An 18,620-nucleotide genomic window follows, 5' to 3' on the forward strand; every position below is an offset into this window, starting at 1 on the left:
GGAGTCAAGAGAGGGGCGTCCTAAAAGAGCGGAAATTTACAACTCGATTCAGGCACAGAAGGAAAGATCCCTGTGTCATTTCGGGACGTCAGGCTTCTGCGTCACATGTGGCTTGATCACGTGGGATGTCTCCAATGGGGTTGTAGTATACGAGTGATCAACATGGGAATGTGTCTACGTATGCCATCATCATGATCCTGTTGCGGCTATGCGGAACAGGGCAACTGCGAAAATATATCGTTCATAACTGGGGGTATCTAAACGTACATCTGGTGCCCTTTAACGGGAAAGATCCAGGAAAAACCAAGTGACAAAGAAAGGGCAGCGAGCATAACAGCAGCTCCGGTTGATCGGAAGCCACAGCAAGAAAAAGAAAGAAAAAAGTAAATGTGAACGAATAGCTATGCGGGTTCTTAATGGACCTGCAGCAACACGCCAGGCACATGAAAGCGAAGGAGTAGTGAACGAACTCCAAAACAACCCGCAGCAACACGCCAGTGACATGAAAGCGAAGGAAAAGTGAAAGAAATCCAAGAAGACCCGCGGCGACACCCTAGATCGAGAGTTTCGCGAAATGCCGCGTCCAAATCCAACCGATCTGACGGGTGGGATCGTCTTGGTTCCGTGCTAGCCACAACTCGCCCTTCTCCCCGACGACGTCAAAGATATCGCCAGTGTCGTAGGTCAAATAAGGATAACCCGCCTCGCGACGCGACCGGTCGATGTTGAACTCGTAGAGACTGGCCACGTGGAACAGGACGGTGGGTTCCACGGGCGCGGCCTCTACAGCGACACCTCCATCGCTAGGGGTATCAGACATCGGCATCGCCGACGAGAAGAAGTTGGAGTAGCGGCCAACTGGAGAAGTGGGGGGCTGCTCACTGACGGGCTCAACGCTTGATGGGGCGTTGATCACGTCGGCGAGGAAGGGGGTGTCTAGACTAAGCCTGGGGAGGCTGGGGATCGATTCCGTTTCCACTGAAGGTTGCGAGCTGGTGCCAAAGGAATTGGTCACCTGTTGCAGTAACTGACTCCGTCCCAGGTCTGGAGTGTTGAGGTGTTCTGGCCGAGTGCGCCCAGAGAACGATGAATCGGCCCGAGTGCGGGCAGCGGAGTGACTAGACATTCTTGGAGACTGGAACAGTTGACCGGTTCCGTAGTCATGAGACACCTTAGGTGAATCTTCGGCAAAAGAATGCGGGCGAGGATTGGAGCTGGTAGTCGTCGACGGACGACGCGAAGAGTTGAAATCCTTGTTGGACGGGGTATTGAAATTCACCAGGTTGACAGCGTCAGCCATGAGAGAACCATTACAAATACCAAGGGAGAGGACCTGTGCTTCCGAGAACGAAAAGTCACTGTTCCAGTCGCTGATCAACTTCTGCATGTCATCCGGGAAGATCTCCACGAAGGGTGCGACTTTCTGCTGCAAAATAGTCCACCAGGTCAGCTGAATGTCGGCTAGGTTTTGTAAACAGGCTTGACCGAATTTGGATGACAATGCGAAGAGTCTGGGCAGCTCATCCTTCAGGGTCTCATTCAAAGCGACGAATTGCTCGCCCTGCTCAGTGGTCTTCTTGTCGGGTTTCTCTCCACGTTCCACGATCGACTTATAGCGTCCATAATCCAACAGGCGCTTCTGTCGTTTCTTCATCACACGCTCCGGTCCAGTGTACAGCGAAATTAATTTCGAGGTAGGATCAATGCAAGACTTTGTGACAACATCAATCTAGGAGACATATTATGACCTTATCTTCGGGAGGCTGGTAGGGGAAAACTCACATGTTCAGGTAAGGCGTTAGTGATGATATCTCGGACGTACATCCTGAATTGGCGCCACTTGCTCTCTAGCTCCGGGTATGGAGAGTTGTGCACGTCGAGGAAGGCCTCAATAGAAGTCGCAAGTTCATTGAACTGGATCATCCATCTCTTGGTTGACTCAACATAATCCTGCACATCACGAACAACCAGCTGCAACTGGATAAATTGTTCCGCAAACTTTTCGGCAAGGGCATCGTACTCCCTGTCCTCGTACATATCGGACAATCCAACTTGCTGGCGCAATTTCTCAGTTCGGCGACCAAAGGCCTTGGACAGACCCGTTCGCACATCGGACTGGTTACGCTTGCGACCCACAACTTGGGTGACGAGATCGGCGCGCTTCTTCATCTCATTGATACGAACAGAGATGTTAGTCACTTCCAGCAGAGCTGACGACAGACTCGCACGGTCGGGATGGTCTTCGGGAGTGGATTCCAGCAGGTCCGCGAGAAGAAGAGGATACTTCAAGATCCGTTGTACAGGCTTGACAAGCAAGGAGTCCAAGTCCCAGGCGCTTGTGAGATCCGAAGCCCATTCGCGACACTCTTTGAGCCAGATAGCAACCTTGGGGTTGCGTTGCAGAAGCTGCAATTTCTTGTTGGCGGCATCGTGATTCCTCAGATATTCGGTGTACACCTTCTCCATTTGAGTCATGTGGGTCACGAACGCCGCACCAATATTCGTGGCACGGTCTTTCTCGACATTTGATATGTCACTTTCCCCGTCCGGCTGTTCATCCGCCACACTTTGAGGGTTTCGCGCGTTGCGTCTGCTTGCCCAGCGCTGAGATCGCGGCATGATGTAGACACTCCGAGCAGCTTTCTTCAGTGCATCTTGCAAGCTCATGGAGAATTGAACAACTTGGTCGGAGTTGCCAAACAAAACCTTCACATCATCCACGGATAGATCCAAGCAAGAGCTTGACGTACCCTTGTAGATGTCATCGACAACCTTCATATCTCGACCAAATGTATATTCGGTATCGACAAGCTCCTTGATAATATGGCGTCGCTTTTTCAGACGGCGCTGTTCAGGAGAAGGTGATTTCTTCGGCTCCGCGAGAGCGGGATGCTCCAAGGACGGAGCGAGTGAGGTAGCGGATGAGCCCGCAGCTTGAGGGGACTGGATAGATTCGACGCGCTGGAATGACGAATCGGCGCTACTTCCAGTACTGAATGTAGGGTCACGGAGGGTCGGAACTCGGCCCAAAGCTGAAAGAGGCGCCTGGACGGTTTGAGATTCATCGCTGGCACTTTCGGCAATGTCCCCGGATAGTTCTACAGGTCGGCGCTGGAGCTCGAATGCGGCTTGATGATTGATGGAGACTCCAAGGCCCGTGTTCGGATCATTGGAACCTTCCAATTCAGCGACAGAATTATTCAAGCGCGGTGTAGGTGTAGGTGCACCATCACTGAAAAACTCAGGTTTGTCATGAGCAGGTGTGACATCTTCATCTTCCGCAGCAACATGCATCCAGTCCATAATGGAGAGGGGAAGCATTTTCCCAGTCTTCGCGGCCGACAAGACATGCACCGTGGGAAAGACGCTCACGACTGGGCTTCTCCTCAAATCTAGGTACAACGACTCCGTCGTCTGTGAAACCATCGACCTGGCTTTGGCCTCGGGTGTCCACTTCAAGCGAGCTGTAATCGGGAGAAGCACGCGTGGTAGAAAGATGAATATCAGGGTTGTTCCTACCCCGGGTCAACTCCTCGAGATAGAGCTGAGTTGCACGACGAGAGTCCCATCTGCCTTGTTTTGCCAGACTCGGAGGAGTATCGAACATAGTAGAAGATTGCATGTGTGGCATATGGTCGAGGGTGTCAGGGTTCATTACTCCAATGTCCTGAATTGAATCAACATTTTCTGATGGGGGCCTTGTTGAAGCAGCTGAACATGACTGAGTGGGTGGCTCTCCTTGGACTGGCTGGGGCATCTGAAGAACCAGATCATCACTACTCTCATCGCACTCTTCGTCGCACGTATCAATTTGATTATGCACTGAAGAGGACCAGGAGCTCAAACTCCATCTGGTCTGGTGTTGAGCGTCTTGCGAGTGCCGTGCAAGCTGACGCGGCTCTTCCGTATCCGTTGTACCTGCGGAGTTGTAGTAAGTCGTACCACGAAGCATGATCTGAATCGATTGTTTTTCATCGGTCTCTGACATGCTACAATCCGGTTCGTCGCACGAGTCACTGTCACTAGATTCGCGAATCTGCATGATGTGGTTCAACAAAGTCCGATGATCAGCGCTGGGTTTCCGCTCGATCAAGTCTGATTGAGGTTCAATGTCAAAGTCTGTTGCTTGAGTCTCATCGGAGCTCGCGGTGACTGCTGAGTCTGGTACGTTATCGCGCAATTCCCGATGATGTCCATCTGGAATGCCTAGCGTGGGAGAATCCATATCAGTTCCAAATTTGTCGTTGCTTGGGAGGTCGCCAACGGTAATCAAATTCATTTGAGGTAGATTGCGGTGAACATCGCAATCACCGACAGTCTCGGTTGACTCTTTGACGACAGTCGCCATCTCGATAGGCGGCGGGATAGAATTTACCGCCGTAGCGGGTGTTAATGTCTTCTCATCCGATGGAGACTGACCGATGTTACCTGCTTCAAGGGATTGTGATTTTCTTCGTCGAATTTCTGCAGCCTCCTCTTCTTTTCTCTCATTCTCCTGGACTGTCCGATTAAATGCTTGTTGGATCCTTTGTCGCCGAGTCTCAAAATCAACATTGCCTAATTCGGGAATTCGCCGCTGTCGCTGCCGGGGGTTGCGAGCCTCGGTATCACGGTCTGCGGACTTTTGAATTGACGAAATTCGATCACCAACTCTGGGACGAGGCGAGATCGGAGCACCGTGAGATATCGGCTGTCGGGGTCGGGAGCTGCGTAATGGCGGAGATTTCTTCGGGGGAGGTACGGAAATGTAGGCCTGAAGATGCTGGTTCCGTTCGGGTACCTGAGTACGGGTTCGGCCAATTGACATATCCCGCCTGCCACGAGCCGTTATCGCAAATAAGGCGGTATCATTTTCCTTCATACGGGGCGGATTTTCCTTCAATGACGGTTTAGGAAGGCGACTGGCACCCTTTGGAGGTAAAGGAATGGCATTCGATCGGCTGCTGAATGTCGGGTTATTTTCGGTTGGTAAAAGGCTCTCGGAGCCGGAAGCAGTGAGAAGACGATGCGAGGAGACAGGAATGCGGGACTTGGAATTTGGGCTATCTGGCGACCCATCACCGGGCTTGGCCAAATTCAAGGGTACCGACACAGCCATGTCAGCTTCCCAAGGGTCAGCGAGGGGCTTCTTTTGACAATTTGTAGAGAAATCACTCTGCACTCTGCGATGTCCGGTCATGCGCTGTTGTGCCGTGTTTGCGGCGCTCACAGCTTCAAGAGAACCAGCCTCTCCGAGGTACCACGCAGTTGGAGTCAACGGCGAACGAGCAAGGGGCAGATCAGAGTGCTCGGCAAACGCTGGCTTGTGGCTTGGTATACCGCCCTCCGAGCCACGACGTCTCAGATGCGCCGGAATACCGTATCCCAAGTTATTGAGCTGGGTGTTGACAGAGAGAAGTTCGCCAAACAACGGCCGCCGCGAGTGAGGGATGGGTACTCGTTCGAGGAGAGGTGGTGGTATGATGGCGCTGGGTTCTGGCGATCTTTCGACCTCAGGCGAGGTTAGCGCCGACTCAAGTTGCGGTGAAGAGTTACTCGTCGCAAAGATCGGAGGCCGCGAGTCGCGCAAGTTGCGACGAGGCGCGAAGCGTGAATGATCACCGTCGACACTACCGGCGGGGCTCGCAGCTCGTGAAGGTGTTTGTGACGTGGAAGGCAAGGGAAGGACCAGGTCGGACTTTTGTTCAAATTTGCTCACGAGCTCTTTGATGGATGTGTTGCGTGATCTGGTGGAAGGGACATTCGAGGATACAGTGGTTGAGGGACCTCCCAGCGTTGGTGAATCCGAGGTGGAACGGTAGGTCGGCCGTCTAGTACGTGTGGGATCAAGTACGTTCGCTGGCAGGGACGACACTCTGTCATTCGGGTTGCGATAGCTTGCCATGCTGTTACTGGCGCGCGTTGTCACATTTCCGAGATCGCTGGTCGCGTTGGCATCTGACTCGTCCGGCTGGCGATAGAAGTCGTCCGGGTCTGGAGACTCGTGCCCACGGGCCTCAGATCGACCGCTCGAAGGAAGGTGATTTGTGGAGGCAGACAGAGAAGGATCGACGCCCGATGTGGGTGACGAGTACGTGAATTCCGCGAGAGTCGCGAGGGAAGAGTAGGGTACAATCGGTGAGACCTCAAATGGGAAAGAGTTGTCGTCCGGAGATTGGCTATTGGGAGCTGGCGATTGACGCCCAAACGGAGACGGCCTGTAGTTCCGGGCGGTAATATCATGCTCGAGACCGCTGCCAGACATTTCGCATGCTTCAGGCCGACGTGGACTGGCCGCGATGCTCCCGAGTGTGAATGGGTTGGCTATGCGTTGTTCCGGGATGGACGCCCAATGGGGATGTCGTAGTTCTGCGGCCGATTCAGGCTACAGAGCAATCCTGGGGTAGCGCGCCCCCATTCAGCAGCATGTTAGACGGGGCTGGAATAGGATCAAGGTCGAATGTGAGCCCGACAGAGTAGATACGAAAGATAGGGAAGTCAAGATCGGCGGAAGTAGAATGGAAGAAAGCAGACAAAGTAGGGACAGCGAATGAAAGTGCGTAGGAAATCGGCGCTGACGTTTGTTCGGCGTCTACGAGTAGTGGGTTCTGATAGGCGACGGGGCGAAAGCGGGCCAGATCGTTAGCCGGGCTGAACTGCGGCGATCGCAAATGTGATAGAGATGATTGATGATTGATGAAAGATGATAGTTGAGAGTTGAGAGTTGAGATGCGAGAAATGACAGATAGCGAACCAAGGTGTTGAGATCAGGGGGGAAATGTATGCGCTCACATGGAGACTCGGCAGCTCCCAACTGTCGCAGGGTGAAACCCTGGAAATCATAGAATCGGTGGAGAAGAATCGAAGCGTCCTTTGTTTGGAGGTTGGAGGTCCGATTTCATTGACGATCCATGCTTAATTCGTTAACCCTCCTTGTTATGACTATTCACGGCTTTGCACATGGTACAGGGTTACTTTTCCGCCTAATTTCAGATGGATTACAATGGTACGATCTCAATAATCAGAATTTAATGTTCAGGAACATGACTTCCCCTGCCGGAAAAACATGGGACAGGCTGACGCAGTGGGGACGCAATCCAGTCTCAACGGCCTTTCTAGACCGCAGCCCCGTTCCGTGGGTCACAGACGTCCAATTTCCCGCACTTTGTGCTCTCATGTAATGAATTGCTTGCATGCTGGAACAAGACTGCCCAAGTGGATAGGTAGATAGATTGAATTTTGAAGTGCCGATAGTGGGTATTCAAAATAGTGAATACTATTGATACTATTGATACTAATGCTGGTAATGGTTCTGTCACTCCTGCTGTTGTGTCACCCTTTACTTTCCAGGGTTTCCGCCCGCTCCCTATCAACCTCGACGCGTCTCCATCCCGTCACTACCATGTAAATATGGGCAAGAAGCGCAAGAGACCTGGCAAAGCTGTTCGTCGGGGTCCGGCCTCGTCTCAGCCTAGTATTACTGTATCGCCCCATCGTTTCAAATCATCTATCGCCCTAGACACGCGACCCGGCCAAATTACGCACCCGGTGATCTCGCTCTACTACCGAGAGCTCCTCACCTTGCGCCAATACCTCCTCACTCAGCTTCCCGTATCTTCTAAGCTGCGGCGCCGGCGCATCGCGTCTCTAGCGAACTCAACTGCCGAGCCCACGCAGTCATTAGCCGACCTGCTCGATTCCACGCTGGTCGGCGTCCTGAAACAATCGACTCCGAGAGTGGACTCCGAACGCCAGCGAGACTATCGCGCCTTCACCCAGTCCCAGTCGCGGTCCATTCTCGTCAGCACGGACACCGGACCAACGTCGCCCCAATCTGAGGTAGGATCGTGATTGCCAGGAACCCGAAGTTTCAGTTGTCTGATGTCCATGAGTAGGTGGTCGACTTTGCTATAGAGTCTCTTTTTAGAAAAGCCGGGTACCAAAGACCTGAACATTTGCTCACGCATGGCTTCCGTCGCCTGGCGGTTGGTCAAAATGCCGTGGATGTGATTCCGGGGGTCGTGGCTCAGTTTCCGAATCATAATGTTCGCATCCTGAAGGAAGCGCCATGGGCCGATGTCCTGGGCCTGTTGGGTCAGAGCGGTGACGAGATTATGATCCGCCTGCTGCTTGACTGTGGTATCTTTTCTCCCATCGATGCGCGAAGGGGCATCTACTTCCAGTTAAGTGGTATGAGCCAGGACCGCTAGATCGGAAAATGGAGTAGCTCATTATCTTCCAGGACTGCCGCTGTCAGGACTTCAGCAAATCGGCGACTCGCATTTCAAGATTGAAGCCGACCATCAAGCAGGGGCTGAAAAGGACGGTCATGTGGTCCGGGGGAAGGCTCGAGGCCCGAACAGCATCATTCTACTTCGTCGCCGCATGCTTTACAGCAGAACGACCGGTCCGGCAAAGGAAAATGCGCCCTTTGGACTAGGGGTTACTCGTAGGTCTACTGAAATAACCCATTTTCATTTCCATTCTTACCCCTTTCCCAGATGTCTTCAACCGTTGTCCTTCACTAGACTCACAAGCACATACAGTGCACGTGATGAAATACATCTTTCCTCGAGAATTCGGCCTCAGTAATGTCTTCACCATATCAGCAGATTCAAAGAACTGCTTTGACATGCTTTCAAGTCACAATTGCCGTGAAAATGACATAGCACGCGATGATGAAAAAAGAAGACAAAAGCGCTGTCAATCCAGCGGTGATCAGTTACGAGAGGAGCTAGGAGGAAACTTCTCGGAAAGAGTACCGAAACGACTCCGGGGAAAGGCTTTGGAGTTGGTCCGCAGGCTCCGGTTGAACCATGCCCGGTGCTCGTATGGTGAACTTTTGAAGTATTATTGTCCCCACGTAAGTTTCCTATTCTGGACCTGTTCACATACCGAAGCTGATTTGAAAAGCCTGTTGGGCCATGGAAATTAGATGTCGCTACCTCTCCGGCAAAAGCGGCAGCCAAAGCCGGCGAGCCAGGGTCTTCCTTGGATCACAGCTTGGTGACACAACTGCAAGCAAAATCACCGCTTCCATGTCGAGTGGCGGAAAGTCCCAGCAGTGGCCTACCTCCGCAAGATATTCCTAATAACAAGAGAGAAGGGGAAGAAGAGGGCCACTCACGAGTCAAGCAGCCCAAGCTGAGCTTAACTGATTATGCGACCCCTGCCTCTTCCGTTTCCGCGTTCTGCCGCGCTGTTCTCCAGAAGTTGATACCTCACACCTTCTTTGGGGACGGGCCGCACGGTATAAGCAATCGCAGAATCGTACTGAAACACGTCGATTCACTGATCAAAATGCGGAGATATGAGAGCCTCAGTCTGCATCAAGTGTGCAAGGGACTCAAGGTACTTTTTCCCCACGCCGAAGCCTGTTCGGGAAATTTGCTGACCCGGCATAATACAGGTCACAGAAATTCCGTGGCTAGTCCCTCCAAAGTTCTACTCGGCTGGGGAAAAGTCCCCGAAGCTCTCTATGTCTGATTTCCAAAAGCGCATTCAGCTCTTGCATGAATTCATTTTCTTCATCTTTGACTCCATTGTGATTCCTCTTGTCCGGGCAAACTTCTATGTCACTGAGTCCCAAACTCACCGATGTCACCTTTTCTACTTTCGCCATGACGTATGGCAGCGCCTGACAAAGCAATCCCTCGCTGAACTGAAAGCAGCAATGTTCGAGGAGCTTGAGCCGAGAAAGGCTAAACGTATGTTAGCCCGGCGCTCACTTGGTTACGGCTCACTTCGCTTGCTTCCAAAAGCTACCGGCCTACGGCCTATCTTGAACTTGCGACGCCGAGTAATGAAAGGAACAGATTGGCGGGGGAAAAAATTTGCGACCAGCATCAACTCCACTATCACGCCCATCTACAACATATTGACGTATGAGCGACAGCAAGCGCCCGCGAAGATGGGTGCATCCATATCTTCGGTAGGAGACATGCATCCACGATTAAAGGCGTTCAAGATGCGATTGACCCAACAGCTGCCGTTATCGTCCGTGAAGGCCTCCGGCGAGCTACCTCGGCTTTACTTTGTCAAACTTGACATTCAGGCTTGCTTCGACACCATTCCGCAGCAGAAACTTCTGCAACTCGTTGAAGAGCTCGTCTCTCATGAGACCTACCATATCACCAAACATGTGGAAATTAATCCCCGTAGCGTCGACCCGCGGGGAAATCCTAGTCGCAAGTTTGCAGCACGTGCAGCCCCTGTCACCAAGCAACAGCATCTGCTAAACTATATCGCTAGCGGAGCTCACCCACGAAAGCCAAATACTGTCTTTGTCGATACTCTCAGCCAGAAGGTACAGGGCGCTGAGGAGCTGTTAGACCTTCTTGATGAACACGTGCGCAATAACTTGGTCAAGATGGGCAAGGAATTCTACCGTCAGCGCAATGGTATCCCACAAGGCTCTATTCTTTCCAGTCTCCTATGCAATTTCTTTTACGCAGAGCTAGAACGCACCGTGCTGGGATTTTTGCAACCTTCAGAGTCTCTACTCATGCGACTCATCGATGACTTCCTTCTTATCACCACCAATCCCGACCAAGCAACACGATTTCTGCAGGTCATGCTTCGCGGTCAGCCCACATATGGTGTTAAGGTTAATCCAAGAAAAAGTATGGCGAACTTCACAGCTGCAGTCGATGGTATTCACGTCCCCCGGTTGGAGGGAACGTCGCTTTTCCCCTACTGTGGATGTCTAATTAACACACATACGCTTGAGATCCACCAGGATCGCGACCGAATGCTCGATGGTGGGGAGTCTGCTGCCGTCAACCTCTCAAACGCTCTGACAGTCGAGACAAACCGCCTTCCAGGTCGCACGTTTACACGTAAAGTCCTGACAACATTCCGACTGCAGATGCATCAGATGTATCTCGACGAGGCCCATAATTCGCGCAACACAGTGCTCGCCAACCTCTACACCAGTCTGGTCGCGTCAGCCATGAAGATGTACCGATACATGAAATCCCTCCGCGGGCGCGCCCATCCCGAGCCACCGATCATCATCCAGACCATTCATGCATTGATCATGCAAACGATCAATATGATACACGCTCGTCGTGCATCTAGCACCGCGCCCTTGAAATGCTTCGTTCAGCTGTCTCATATACAGTACCTGGCTGCCGCCGCCTATCGGTTTGTGCTGAAGCGCAAGCAAACACGATATGCGCCGGTCCTCCGCTGGTTAGACTCGGTCGGGAAAGAGTCACGACCCACAGCAAACGGGGAAGCTGTCCGGTTGATGCAAGTGGTGAAGCGAGGGGATATTCTCTTTGAAGGATGGCGATTCTAGGAAGACCAGAGAATGTACCAAAATAATCTACTATGAACCCAGTCCAACCAAAAGCGAAAGTAGTGGATCATTAGCTGCGCAGACCGCGGATCGACCGGCAGTGGACTGACACCCGAGTGGGTGGTCCGAGAGAATCGAATTGCTGGGTCAGGGGAGTCCAAGTAAAATGGGGTCGAAACAGTACACAATAGGGAGAAGATCGTATCTCGATCTGAACACGACTGGCACGCGATCGGCGCAATTTCTGCTACTTGAGGGGACATGATCTACCATACTAAGTGCAGCGTTGTAAAAGTATCTGTGGGTACCTCAGAGCGAGCCCCTGTTCTCGGCCAGACCGCGCCTGAGGCTCCGCTTGCGACTTCAACTTCCTTCGATCTTCAACGTCGTTTTCAGGTTTCATAGTCACTCCTTTTGCGTTCTCTGCTTTTGACCTACCTTCTTCCGTCTTTTCATTTCATCTTTCATTTCTCGTCTACCATCTTTTCTCTTTCCATCCCTTCGTTTCCATTCTCATCCTATTCCCCACCCGCTGATCCCGCCTCCTGATCCTCTTGTCTTCGCTTTATTCCCTTTGCCTCTCCTGATCTGGCTATCACCACGCTGCGGCTGAGCCTGCACTTCACTTCTTCACGTTTATGGAATTCGTTATTGTGTTTGCCTTTTCCACAATTCGCCTATCCCTCGCCTCCCGACCGACCCGAGCCTTGCGTGCGATCTCCAACAACCCCCCCTTCCGCCCACCTCTCGACGATTCATACCCCATCGCGCGGTCTTGAAAGCTTGATTCGGTGGAGTACAATCGTGTTTGAGGAAGTGACTGCATGAGATCATGACAACCGTCTACCCAAGCCCCAACTCCCCACCCGAGTTGTCGTGTTCAAAATCGTCCAAGTCCTCCTCCTTTCATTCCTCTCAGATTGACGACCCCGACAGTGTCTTCACGGATATTGGCAACTTCGAAGATATCGGTCTCGAGGATGACTCTGAACTTCCCATTGTCGATCCCGTAACTGCCCCCTATGGACGTACTTTGACATCGCGGGCGACCGCAGGCAGGCTGCCCAACAAGAGCCCTGCGACCACAACTCGAGATCTGACTGCTGCTCCGAAGCCTCGAAAACGAAGCCCTCTTCCACCTCCGCTTCATCACCATATCAATAGTGCCCTAAGGAGTCCGCAGTCGGCGAGTTCCCTATCCACTAGATCCGGGAACAGAAAAGACTCTGGGAGTACGATCAATTCAGGAGGTCTGACACCGATACAACCTCGTCGGTCGCGTTCAACATCACCGCTACGACCAACATCCAGTCGATCCGCCTCGAGTACCAGTTTGGCCCTATCTCCACTCTCTGCACGGGTCCCCATGCAGAAACAGACTTGGCAACAAAGCCGCAAGTCGCTAAAGGAACTTGAGGACGAATATCACGACTCGGATGACGAGCTGCCTGACGATGCCAGTCTATGGAATATCCCCATCTCTCCACGCCCAGTGCAAGATCGTCCTCAATCCCGCGCGCCCAGCCCGAGTGGCCGGAGCCCAGGCCCACGACCATTGCCTATTTCTCACACCGTTTCAGAAACTACAAACAATACAATCCCACCCAACGGCTCCTCATCCAAGGCTGCGCGCATGAGAAGAGCGCAGCGGTCGAGTTCTGCTGGTCCTGAACGCGGCCAGCTCTCGCCACGGAACCCTCGCGCCTATTCATACAACAGCTATCTTTCAGACTTGTCTGAAGAGGCTAAAATTATCACCGAGGCTTTGGAGCATCATGCGGATGAACGTGAGCGCCGGCAGGAGGAAAACATACAGAATGGCATTTCTCGGAAATCAAGCACGGACTCGCCCCGATCTTCGCAAGAGCCAGTTGAACTGCCGCCTCTACAAAAATCTAATATCATGATCGATCCGTTACCGATTAGCAAGGAGAAGGAGAAGGTGCTTACTCGTACACGCCCGAGCTGGCTCCCGCCGAAAGATCAGAAGGAAGAGAAAAAGCACCTGAAGGAATACAAGCAAATGATGGCTCAGTCGCGGGAAGCTGAGAAGCGCAAAGCTGCCCGAGCTGCCTCCGAGCAGTGTGAGAAAGATACCACCCGGGATGCCCTTCAAAACATCTGGAATGACTTTGTAGGCCCCAACTGGGACCGTGCTCTGCGCGAGCCGCGAACTCGGGAGCTTTGGTGGCGTGGAATTCCGCCCAGGAATCGTGGCGCTATGTGGGAGCGTGCCATTGGCAATGAGCTGGAGCTCAGCGTGGAAACTTACAATAAAGCGTTGCAACGCGCCAGGGATCTGCGATCCAAAAAAGAGGAGCCAACTGAGTCTAACAAACGATTGCTAGACTGCTTTGAGGCCATTGACAGTGATGTTGTCAAGGCCTTCCCCGACTTGAACCTTTTCCAGGAGAGAGGCCCATTACGGGAAAGCCTCATCGATGTTCTTCAAGCCTATTGCATGTATCGCAGTGACGTGGGCTATATCTATGGTCTTCACACTATAGCTGCTCTGCTTGTCTTGCAGTTCCCAACTCCAAGCTCTGCTTTCCTCTCCATGGCCAATGCGCTGAACCGGCCATTGCCTGTTGCCTTCCTCACCTGGGACCGCGGGGCTATGGCACACACCTATACCCTGGCATCCGACACGCTACGGTACAAGTTTGGCCGGCTTTACAAGCATCTTAATGAAACCATATGTCTCTCCGACGAGGAAATCTGGGAACCGATCTTCCGATCTCTGCTCACCAACGGGCTCGATCTCGAGCGCATTTCTCGTGTCTGGGACTGCTGGGTTTTTGAAGGCGACCGCATCATGATCCGTGCCGCAGTCGCCGTCCTCGGTACTCTGCAAGGGCAGCTGTTCACTTTCCAGCAGCCGGATGACCAAACCCGCACCAACGTGCGCAATATCCTAGGCTGGGGCCCTCGCCATCTCGGCGCGAATAAACAGAAGCCCAAAGAACGCCATAGCGCCCAGACAGTTGCAGGTTTCGGCGGTGGTCAGGTTTCCAATCCCGAAGAGGTCGATTATTGGATTCTCACTGCAGCAGGCAACGAAGACGGCTTCATGGCTGCAGTAAGGGAAGCAGGAAAGGTACGACAATAGCCTACTTTGAACATGGCATTTGACATGTCATCTGCATCCATATTGCTTAATTGCATCAATCTACCACCTGTCGTTTCTCTTCTCGCAACGCGCCCCCACCTCCTACCTAGGCGCAGACCACTCCAATCATGAGCCTTTCGCCATCGACACCATTCACTTACCCTTCGGAGCGCCATTACATATACTATCTCGTCCTGTATGCCCTTGGCTAATGATTTTGGTTTCACTTGACACCTCACGCTTGTCTGCCATCTAGTGTCTTTCATTTGGCTCGGTACATCGTGATTATTTCAGTCGTTTTACGTTACTCTTTACTTACGTCTTGGTTTTTTGGCATTTTTTCTGGTCTACATTACCTTTCAATCCTGTATTAAAACTTATGGCTTGAAGATGCGTTTCTTTTGGAGTCGGTAGTCAAGCACGCCATCTGGATTCTATCTAGCCCATGTAAGTGGACGGCAAAATTTTGACCATTTTTCTGTGACATGAGGACGTCCCGACAGTCATTCAAAAATTAAAAAAGGTAGACGGCTGGTGAACTTGTCATTTTCAGGCCTTTCTTGTACGAGATGCCGGTACCATTCCGTCAAAAAGCACCTTACGTGCCTTTGAACGATTCTCCTGATCTGGCAAATCTTTGACCCCGTCGTCGAATGCCTCTTCATATAACGTACCCAACCCAGATAAGGCGTGCACAGTCTACCTCATTTCATCTTATTTGGCTTCCTTTCCTAAGAAGAGTCTTACAATTTCTTTTTTATCGCAATTTGCTGTGAGCACCAAGGCCCGAAATTCATCGATAGAATACTCCAAATGTTTGAGATATCTGAATGCGTCTAATTTCAACGCTTTCCACCTCTTTGAACTGCTAGAGCGAGGACATCTCAACTCAATAGAAGAGACAATGCCCTGAGATGTATGAATTCTTGGCTTCGGAAGAACTGAATGGGCACTAAAGAATGACAGACATTACTGTAAATACAACTTCGACTCCACTATTCTGCGAAGGTTCGAACAAGAAACATGAATTGCCATTCATCCTCAGTACGGTAAGAGATTTTATTTGTCGAAGTCTTATGCATGAACACAATTTGTTCTGCTTTCTTTTGGCCATTAATAGGCAAATTTGGTAGACAATAAGAACCCTTTCTTAGCACCAGGCACTACGCCCTCAATGATGGTAGGCGCCAGTGAACAATTGGACAAATTCCTACAAGACCCTGCGAAATCCCCCCCGTTGAGATAGCGAACTTTTAAAGCGAGATAGTCGCAAAGGGCAGGATAATCTACGATTCGTCGCTCGCCAAAAGGGGCCCTTGCGCTAGCAGCCACATGAATACCTTCTGGATATAATACATGGAAGCAACGCTTATTTGGTTCAGGTTACGGAAAGGAATATCAAATTTCTCTCCTTTGTCACGAGTCATCTTCGAATATATATAGGTCGTGCATCAGCAATTTGTCATCAACATGTGATTAAAGATAGTCTTCCGCTATGTCGTTCAATGTGTGCCAACCATGATCTAACGCTCATCAAAAATATGGCCAAAGCACCTTTGAAGCATAATCGCTCAAGAAGTGATTGTCCTGAAAGAGTGCATTGTAAATGCGCCCGCATGTGTGGATTTTGACGAATGTCCGACAGATCGCCATTACGGTGACAATTTTGCCATTGAGCCCGGCGAACAGACGGCAAAGGGGCCTTTAAGACAATTAAAGAGTCAGCAGACGTTGAGAACACTACAAAAGCAGGAATTAGTGTTGGTGACAAGGGATGGTTATGACGGGGAGAATGTGAATTATTCAAGGCACATAGTTTATTGAGCGTTCGTCTTGGCATGGACTAGCTCGCATGGCTTAGTTGGTAAAGCGCGTGACTAGTAATCACGAGATCCTCGGTTCAAATCCGAGTGCGAGCAACTTCTTTTTTTTTGTATGAATGCCATCACATTCTAGAACAATTACCTAGTGGAGCTCAGACGGTATCTGGCGCTGCGATTCAGAAGCGATTCAGATGGACATCTTCAAGTTTTGAGAATGTTGCATGTTTGCGTTACCTCCCCAGGCCGGTTGTGACCGTGAACATATGGATCTGATCCGACGGATGTAGTTAGGGGAACCCTACGGCTATTAATGGAGCATTGATCATAGTTGCTAGTCCTTCTACTATTCTTGAAATCGATACTGAATCATGTTATATGTCAGAAGATGTCTTCTGCAAATGTCAATTGATTTCCGCAAAAGTTATGCGCTATTCAAGGGGCGATTCGTACAGCTATGTAGACAAGCTTGTCCGAAATGACCCCAGTAGATCTTCCCAACCATTCACATATGGGATCCTCGCGCTCGTATAGAATAGAGACTGGGGAGACTAGGATGCGTAGTTGAAAGGGATGTTAGGTAAATAGCTTGATCCAGGCCCCCTCGATCGATCTACATTGATCGACGCGATAAGCCTGTTCGGCACAAGGTGGGAGTCATAAAAGCCCAGGAATGGATGCCAACCAATCAATCCCTTGACTGATCTCACTAAAACAAAAGATTGCAGTTGAGATCTGGTTTCATGGTCTCGTGCCCGGTTTCCAGAGTGGCGAACATGAGCATTCTCCCGATCGATCGTGTAGTTGGCTCTGACGTCAACCATACTCTGCATCAATTGCATGACAATTTCATTGCGACAGATTCGTACAATTTAAAAGTAGCTGGCGAGTAGCTTTCTAAAGTTTCACATCTCCACCGACATACATCCCTTTTCTGAATCACATTCTTCGAATTACGAGTCTCTCAAACCCTGAGTCTGAACATTTACTTCAATCCCCAAGGTCTACCGCATCGAAATGGCTACAACAATTACTAACGGTCGCCCAAACGCGATGCGGTACGTCACCTACATATACAATAAGTAGGAGCGAAGTATCTCTAACGTATGATTGATTCTACAGGACTCGAAATATGGCTCTCGCCAGTATGGTCGCTGTCGTCACATCAGGGTGGCTACTCTTCCGTGCGCAGTCCCCGAATAGCAAAGATGTTTTGTACAGCGAGAAGGAGAAGAATATGATGCAGGGCAAGACAGGGTCAAGTGCTGTTGGACGGGCGCCTTCACAGGAGAGGGCGGCGAAGTCTTAAGATTGGTCCGAAAGCTGTATACATGGATCGATACGGAGGAAGCACGTTTGCGAAGTTTCTGGCGCACGCATTGGAGTGATGGAATTGGAGTACCTGAATTATCTATCGCTGTAACGAGAATCGGTCCCGGGGTGTTCTGCATCGCTTAAACTTACTCCCGCATTATTATATCCAGGCAGCGGTTCCGTTGGACATGAAGCACATCACCCCGAAGCCTGTCGTTGAGCCTCGTCTTCAGGCTAATTCTTAGTCGGCAGAAATATCATGAGTACCTATGTGACTCAATAACCAAGGCACCCCTCATAGGTGCATACAAGTACCATCAGCTAGATACAAGTTTGCCCGTAGAGCACTGATTGTATCAACAAATGCACTAATGGACGCTCAGGTTGCCGTAACTCCTACCAAATTAAGTGCCACGAAGCAGGCACAAATTCAAGGTCTCAGGTACCTGCCACGAGGCTATACCTCTAACCACGAGCTAACCATATTGAATAACCCACGATACTTAGAATCGTCATTATTGCCGCAATGATAAGAGTCTAGATGGAAGGAAAAATGTCGAATTGAACGACCAGCGCCGATGACCTGATAGATCGACAGGCAAGGAGTCATGCAGCTCCATTCTCCAAAGGCGATGCCTTAGGGCAATTAATGACAGATGTTCTTGACCCGTTGCAAACACCATGTTCTTTGCGTCCGGATTTGGTTGAATCTGGACTTGCAGACTCCTCTGGAGGAAAAGTGGGCTGCATAAAATACTCAGTATGTCAAGCGCTGTATAGAGCGATCTTGGGCATTGATGAGTGATCAGTAAGAAGATGGGCATTGAAGGCTACAGACATGACCAAAAGTCCTAGGCGGAAGCTTTGAGGCTAAGAGGCCTAAGATTAGACCACAAGGTGCTTCAGACAACTAGCCTGGTCACTCTGAAATAGCATCAACCGGGCTAAACTCACGCCATTGACCAGACCAAGAGAGAAAAATCCCGAACCAGCATCTCCGGCTTCAGTGGCCATTTAAGCCGACCGACTAAACCTCGTATCATTGAACCTGAGTCAAGCCCAACAAAACCTAAAAGAACTCAATGTCACTCTGAGC

General features: G+C 50.9%; 4 protein-coding genes across 4 annotated transcripts; 3 read left to right on the plus strand and 1 right to left on the minus strand.

Annotated features, from left to right (window-relative positions):
• Positions 1-553: 553 nt before the first annotated feature.
• On the minus strand, positions 554-6,244 carry N7477_002889 (putative Rho guanyl nucleotide exchange factor; the record flags this gene model as incomplete). The annotated part of the gene is made up of 3 exons (XM_056964552.1): positions 554-1,729; positions 1,783-3,374; positions 3,424-6,244. 3 exons carry the CDS (start codon positions 6,242-6,244, stop codon positions 554-556), a joined length of 5,589 nt encoding a protein of 1,862 aa, XP_056824505.1.
• Positions 6,245-7,389: 1,145 nt separating this feature from the next.
• Positions 7,390-11,281, plus strand: N7477_002890 (telomerase reverse transcriptase; the record flags this gene model as incomplete). Its single annotated transcript, XM_056964553.1, has 6 exons — positions 7,390-7,818; positions 7,875-8,169; positions 8,222-8,428; positions 8,481-8,842; positions 8,893-9,330; positions 9,389-11,281. 6 exons carry the CDS (start codon positions 7,390-7,392, stop codon positions 11,279-11,281), a joined length of 3,624 nt encoding a protein of 1,207 aa, XP_056824506.1.
• An 832-nt stretch (positions 11,282-12,113) lies between these two features.
• Positions 12,114-14,390, plus strand: N7477_002891 (putative TBC domain protein; the record flags this gene model as incomplete). The annotated part of the gene is made up of 1 exon (XM_056964554.1): positions 12,114-14,390. One exon carries the CDS (start codon positions 12,114-12,116, stop codon positions 14,388-14,390), a length of 2,277 nt encoding a protein of 758 aa, XP_056824507.1.
• A 2,837-nt stretch (positions 14,391-17,227) lies between these two features.
• N7477_002892 (uncharacterized protein) lies at positions 17,228-17,519 on the plus strand (the record flags this gene model as incomplete). Its single annotated transcript, XM_056964555.1, has 2 exons — positions 17,228-17,268; positions 17,333-17,519. 2 exons carry the CDS (start codon positions 17,228-17,230, stop codon positions 17,517-17,519), a joined length of 228 nt encoding a protein of 75 aa, XP_056824508.1.
• Positions 17,520-18,620: the final 1,101 nt, after the last annotated feature.

Source organism: Penicillium maclennaniae, assembly GCF_028827695.1.
Source record: "Penicillium maclennaniae strain IBT 15551 chromosome Unknown utg000003l:1.0-5670915.0:1.0-5674809.0, whole genome shotgun sequence".
NCBI lineage: Eukaryota > Fungi > Ascomycota > Eurotiomycetes > Eurotiales > Aspergillaceae > Penicillium > Penicillium maclennaniae.